At 34.4% G+C, this 6,825-nt stretch overlaps 1 protein-coding gene and 1 long non-coding RNA gene across 3 annotated transcripts; both read right to left on the reverse strand.

The window, feature by feature from the left end:
* Positions 1–934: 934 nt before the first annotated feature.
* On the reverse strand, positions 935–3,468 carry LOC113726158 (uncharacterized). Of its 2 annotated transcripts, none has more exons than XM_027249835.2 (5): positions 3,296–3,468; positions 3,129–3,212; positions 2,892–3,023; positions 2,683–2,737; positions 935–1,185 (listed from the first exon to the last, which is right to left on the reverse strand). In XM_027249835.2, the coding sequence occupies exons 1-4, from the start codon at positions 3,446–3,448 to the stop codon at positions 2,684–2,686; spliced, it is 423 nt and encodes a 140-aa protein (XP_027105636.1). In that variant the 5' UTR covers positions 3,449–3,468; the 3' UTR covers positions 935–1,185; position 2,683. The 2 variants fall into 2 exon arrangements, with proteins under 2 accessions (XP_027105636.1, XP_027105558.1); XM_027249757.2 differs by having other exon boundaries at positions 935–1,210.
* Positions 3,469–3,521: 53 nt separating this feature from the next.
* Positions 3,522–3,784, reverse strand: LOC140035363 (uncharacterized). The gene is made up of 2 exons (XR_011839501.1): positions 3,679–3,784; positions 3,522–3,601 (listed from the first exon to the last, which is right to left on the reverse strand). It is a non-coding gene; the product is annotated as an uncharacterized lncRNA (long non-coding RNA).
* Between the last annotated feature and the right edge of the window lie 3,041 nt (positions 3,785–6,825).

The following is a 6,825-nucleotide window of genomic DNA, read 5'->3' on the forward strand; positions in this document are numbered from 1 at the left end:
TTTCTCCCCATTGGTTTATCTTTCCCATTGGATAAAAAGATGCACACGGGATGGCTGTCTGTGGACTTTGTGTAGAACGGGTGTCAAAGTTGGAAAAAGATGGTGCAACATCAATCCTGATTTGTAAAGGTGTAAACCCTATTCAAGATATGAAAATATATTTTTATTTTTTTATGTAAGGTGTGAAAATATTACTTCTATCCCTAAATTCATAGTCTATTTTTTGAGTAGTAAACTGGTCTCTTCATTATAGTCTATGCCATGCAAATAAATGCGGGAGTTGATTCTTCGTTGTACCGTCAATTTCTAGTTTTGCACTCTAGACTTTACAGACACGTCCATTAGGCATCATTAGGCAACAGTCTAGCTTTATTTTTGTTTCTTCTGATGTAACATACGTACAGGTAAATGAGTGATCTCTGTAATAACATTGCGTAATTATATATATATATATATATATGTTGCTTTGCTAGAGATTGGAATGTATTACCAACTTCCATCTGACAACTAAATAGCTATTGTTTTTAGGTAAATATTTCTCAAGCGTTACCAAAAAAGCAGTACCACACATTTACAAGGGCTGGCATCATCTTTTTTTTTTTTTTTTGGGTAAAATACACTTTGCACCCATGTGGCACTACAAGAAAACTGACTTTTCACGACGCCAGAAATATGCTGCAAAAAGTCCAAAAACCGCCGCGAAAACCTTTTTGCGGCACAAATGCGACGGAATTAAATTGTGTCACAAAAGTAGCCGTTACAAAAGAAAACGACACAATTTTTCAACATGTCGCATGCATTTGCATCACTCTACTTGCGGCACAAAAAATGCGCTACAAAATATCCACAATGTCATGCGACAAAAACTTGCGTCGCAAAAAAGTCACCAATATAAAGACCAGAAATCAAATTTTTCATGGTACAATAATTATCATGCTCAAATATCCTAAAATCGAATATTATAACAAAATATAGTTCCACAATACACTAGAATAAAGTACCATACATTGTTTTAGTCAAATTCTACAAACTTTATCATTTAATATTGTTCGCTCCAATTACAAGATATTTCATATATTCCAAAATGTGCTTGTCTTCAAAAGTACAACACTTCATCATACATCTCTCAAAAACATCTTCATATCTCCCAATCCGCATGCTTCCAATGTACCATCAAGTCCAGGGCTGCAAAGTGTATTCTATTAGTCCCCTGCTCATATAACCCCAACCCATTAAGCATGAAGAAAACGTTAATATAACAATAGATACTGAAACGGAATTTGTAATTCAACCTTTTCACAGACACTGAAAAGGGGCAAACAGTTACTATTATAAAGTACATGCTGAATTAAAGAAGTACAACTAATTTAAGTATGTGGAAGACCCAAAAAAGTGTATGGTCACAAACACAGATGCAGAACCATGAGAGTTGCTTTCAAGAACTGTGAATGGAATAAAGGCAGCAATCCATGGCATCATTCATATGTGCGACTTGCCAAGTTTAATATGTTAATTAAGGCAAAAAAGTAGGCTCACGAACACATGCACAAGAGTGAGAGTTGCTTTCACAAAATCTTGGTGGAGATCCAAGAAATTCAGCAATCAAATCTGTTCTTGATCAGTACTAGCCAAGCCAGGATTTCCGAGACACCTTGACTTGCCAAACCAATAACCATGCTGTCTCTGATTAACTGTGTGTAACTCAAACTCAAAGTCCATAATGACTCTGTTCTTTTCGTAGATGCAACATAAAAAGCAGGTTTTTAGTTAACAGCACTGATCATTTTCTTAGTTGGAAAGACACGAACAGGAGCAAAAGTTTTTCTCGTGAAAATGACATATTCCTAACAATGATCACTTTCCACTCGAGACTAACTCAAGAATCTATTGCACCCTTTTAACTCAGCTTTTATGGTGGATTATAAAGGTCAGCAATTTTACTTTTGCAATGTATTTGTCTTTGATTATATGGCTCTGCTTGGATTATGGAGTTTTCCATATAGTTATTTTTGTTTTTGGAGTGTACAATAACACATTTCAAATTTACACAATTTCAAATGCACTAAAAAAAAACTATTATCTCTTTCTTCTTACACCCGCCACCGTCATCCCCGATCTTCCTTTCTCCTCAACGCTGCCACCCCCTCCCCCTCCTCCTGCTTCATTCTCTCATTTCCTCTCCCTTCCCTCTTTCCTCCCTCCTCAAAATACATTTCAAAAACACTTATTCCAAATGGACCAGTAGTCTTTCTACATTCAAGGCTGTGACCCCAAGTGATCACAAGGGGCCATAAAAGACAAACGAAGAAGGAACCAAAATCTAGTTCCTCAGTAGAAATGTCCAAATGTAATTCCACTTAATCAAGTTAACAGGCATATTCATTTCCATTTAAATGCCTGAGTGGACAGAACTCTTGGTACAAAGTTTAGACAGTCATTATCCTATTTTCCCCACTCTTGGACATTGATATCTTGAATTACCAAGACACTGCCTAGCTTGGTAGCTACGCTAGTTGGCTGCCTGAGTATGCTAGTGTACCAGAAAGTCTTAGGCCACTCGTACGCTAAAAAGTTCCCTAAGGAAACATGGGGGATTCTTCGTAGTTCATACCAATCCATCAAATTGTTCAACATTTGGAAAACTTGACAGAATAGAGTTATTTCCAGAAACTTTTCCAGTACCTCAAGCAAGTCGTTTGCAAGTAGTCCTGCTCCTTTTCTTCTTTGTATGATGGTTCTGGTATAACAAAAGACTAGTCAATTAAATATCAACAAGGAGCTTATGCACAAATAGTCATCAACAAGGAAGTCATGCACAATTCAATATCAACAAGGAACTCAGCAAAATTGGTCTTCTATAGAAGGACCAACTCAAAGTACGCATACTATACCTCAAGAATATCAGCAATTGAAGAAACTTTTTTATTCATTTCACACTTGTTTATTTCAGCATCATTTGTTCCAACTTCCTTGTACATTTCAGCATCATTTGTTCCAACTTCCCTGTTCATTCTATCACCAACCTGTTACATTATCAACAAAGTGTGAAGAAAAGAAAATCAGGCCATAGCTGCTGATATTTCAGAGAGTTTGAACACAAAATCGAATTGTATGAATTAATATACAACCTCTAATGAGTCCGAAATTTGAGATTGTTTTGCTGCATTCATTTCTCTTCTTTGGAGTGATGCCAAGTCACATGTGGATGCCCTCTGGAAGAACAAAGACCAATAGTAACTAAAGCAATAAAAAAATTAGAAAAACTATAATATTTAACAAAATAGTTATCCCAAACCATTCTTGCTTCAAATTGAGCAATCAACTCCTCCTTAAAATCTGCCAATTTCGAATTCATTTCTTCTCGTAGTTCACCACGTATGATTTCCACTTTCTCATTCACTGCATCCTCAAATGCTTTCTTTTGTCCATCATTCATGTTATCTGACATCCTATACACGTCTTTTGGAGTCGCACATACCCCATAAGTTCGAAGACGACCTGGTTTTTCAGGTCCAAGAATATTTTCATAGAGTATATCTTTCACAAAATTATCATCCCTGGATGTCTCTGGCAGTTTTTGTATTTCCTCATTCATAGTTGCCTAAATTGAAAAACAGACAGAAGAAAGAATTATTTATGAAGTAAAACCAATAAAAAGTGACTAAAAGCTATTCTTACAATTGTTTGTGAAGTCAACTCATCCATTTGTTTTCCTTGTCTTGAATGAATAAAAACGTCTAGTTTCGAAGGCTCTTTTCCAGTTTTAATCCGAAGCTGCCACATATTCAATGTACAAACTAAAGTGTTAATATTTCTAAATAAGACTATGTAAATGAGTGATCTCTGTAATAACATTGGGTAATTATATATATATATATATATATATATATATATATATATGTTGCTTGCTAGAGATTGGAATGTATTACCAACTTCCATCTGACAACTAAATAGCTATTGTTTTTAGGTAAATATTTCTCAAGCGTTACCAAAAAAGCAGTACCACACATTTACAAGGGCTGGCATCATCTTTTTTTTTTTTTTTTTGGGTAAAATACACTTTGCACCCCTGTGGTCTAGCAATTTTTGACATAACTCTCCTATAGTTTCAAAAATTATATATGACCCGCTCATAGTTTGGATTAAAATCAAAGTAACAGAAATAATCATTTATAACGAAACACATAAAAATGTCGAAATTACCCTTGTTCAGAAATTGAAATGATTGAATTGACCAAATGATATAAATATAATATGCATGATACTCTATTACTGTATAATTTTATATTTTACTATATAACCTCCTTATGATTTAGTACTTTACTATAACCTCCTTATAGTTTTCAAAATATATACATAACCCTCCGTAGTTAATAAATAATTTTCAACTTTACATACGAATACTTTTGATATTTTAGTTGACTCCATTATAGAATGCAAATTGCATCATTTTGACAATTTAATCCAAATCATGAGAGGATTATGTATAACTTTTGAAATCATAGGAGAGTTATGTGAAAAAACAATAAACTACATAGGGTAAAGTGTATTTTATACTTTTTTTTTTAAATGTCTTTCCTTTCTAGCACGCAGTGCAAAAAGGCATTATAACTCAATTAAGTGCCCCCCTCAGGAATCTCATTTGTTTACGTATCAGCTCTTCTTGTTAGTTTTAGTTGCAATGGTCCCCAGAAATCTTTTCGCGTGAAGGTAATCTTGTTTATAATTATCAATTGAGATGGTCCAGGAAACACTGGCTTGTACGAATCTGATCACACGAGACTACATCGTCTGTTAACGTGTCATTTTTCCACTCCAGTAATAGCAAATGAGGACTCATACCCCAAATCGTGTTGATGGAGAACCCTTTTGCTGACACAGTCCAAAGATGAAATAAGTATGTCATCCCGTTCATTTAAACATAAACGTTGTTCCAACAGGTGTTGTATGTTTCAAAATTTAATGCAAACGCAGAGTTACAGATTAGCAGCATTTTCCGTGAGTGAAACTCATCATAACATATTTCTTTTGTCAAGAACCCAAGAAAAGTTTTTTGGGCATGACATCTCATGAAAACCCAAGATTTTTTATAGACATCTCATGAAACGTTCAAAGCTCCAACACCACAAGCTAAGATTGGATTGCACCACCAAACATGATATTGCCATATTTTGCGTGTGTGAAGAAACCTTGCTAAAATGCTACCCACCAATTTTTGATTGCGGAGAACAGGCAACTGGACAGGATGATTCGAAAATAGCAATGGCTTAATTTGATGAAGTTACTGAGCATTGGAAACAGATTATATCGCTTGCCCCATATGCATGAATGAAGCCATTTGCCTCACATGCCCATTTCTAAGTTGTTTTTGAGACTAAAAGTTTTCTAGACAATCCGAGAAATCTGCCTGTGGAGGGGAAATTTAAAGGAGAATTACGTCTCGGGTTAATATGAATTACACGCATCTAAGAGAGCTCTATTGATTTGATTTCTAGACAAAAGAGGATTCTACCAGCTAATTCTTTTTCAAAAATTGATCACTATGACAAGTACGTTTAGATGGTGGTGTGGGACTTTGAAAAGAACGGGAAAAAAATTTTTATTATGCTTTTTCTCAATTTTATTAAGGTTAATGATGTAACATCTATGGACAATACTGGTTTTTAAAAAAAGAGAGGTACAATAACATGGTATAATTATTTATTAAGAGTGGTAAGTAGACGCCCGGTTTGGTTTTGATGTATATGGAGGACTAAATCATCAGAAATAATGTGCAAATTTGCTTGACAGATGCTATTGTTTTGTGGTTGCTAGTTTGGTATCATCTTGGTGCTTACGACTAGATCTAAAAAGCAATTACATTTAAGAATGTGAGGCAACTTTTGGGAGGGGAAGTTTACGTGGTTGATGGTTCTCCACGATTATCTATGAAAAGTATATTGTTATCACAAGAATCAGGCTACTCCTCTTGCTTTTCAAACCTAGCATATGAAATTTGGAGAAAAAAAGGGGAAAACATGCAAAATATGGTTTTGAACGTTTCTCCATTCTCCTTATCATCTAGAAAGAGAGTTGATAAAATTTACCAAAAAGTTTGCTATGTGGGATCCTTACATCTATTTTATACATCATGTTCAATACTATATTTTATACGTCATGGTCAATTCTCACTTGGGATCCTCGGTGACATGTTTTCTATGCCAATCCAATGCCACCAATAGTGTTCTGCCAAGTGTCTTGTTATTAATTACACTTTAATTTTCTAATAATTCAACTTGACTTGATTTAACACAAATGTAAATAATAACATGACACTTGGCGCAATATTATTAGTGTCATTGAATTGGCATAGAAAACATGTCACTGAGGATCCCAAGTGGTCAATTCTATACGTAGTTCGAGAAAATCAAACTTTAAATGCAACTTAATTACTCGCAAAAGAAAGTCTTTGCACATATTCTTGCCAATCAAAGTTTATCGATGATTTGTAACAACAAGCTTCTTCATTTGGAAGTAATTGGTTTTTTTTTTTTGTTTACTTCTCAAATCATGACAAATATTTTGGAATGGATTAAAATTTAAAAAAAAGTACGATGACAAATAAGATGGATAGGAAGGAGTATAAACAGCAAGTCTTGGTACGGGTTTATGCTTTGGTTTCATTGTTCCATCAGAATATGTAGATGAATATCATTGTCGTATATAATGTACGTAGGGGTTGGGTATTTCACACTGGATATTTGTTCAAAAGTGTAAGAGATTAAAAACATATTTGATAATCCAATTCAGTATTTAAATTTAATGAATTTATATCTTGATATACTC

This window comes from Coffea arabica, chromosome 1c (assembly GCF_036785885.1).
Source record: "Coffea arabica cultivar ET-39 chromosome 1c, Coffea Arabica ET-39 HiFi, whole genome shotgun sequence".
Taxonomy (NCBI): Eukaryota; Viridiplantae; Streptophyta; class Magnoliopsida; order Gentianales; family Rubiaceae; genus Coffea; species Coffea arabica.

Bases quoted from the DNA above. Each gene is read 5' to 3' on its own strand.
- LOC113726158 (XM_027249835.2), bottom strand. From the start codon at position 3,448: ATGTCAGATAACATGAATGATGGACAAAAGAAAGCATTTGAGGATGCA. The intron at 3,213-3,295 runs GTTTGGGATAAC...TTGTTCTTCCAG, and splicing joins CTCAATTTGAAGCAAGAATG to AGGGCATCCACATGTGACTT. The intron at 3,024-3,128 runs GTTGTATATTAA...ATAATGTAACAG, and splicing joins AAATTTCGGACTCATTAGAG to GTTGGTGATAGAATGAACAG.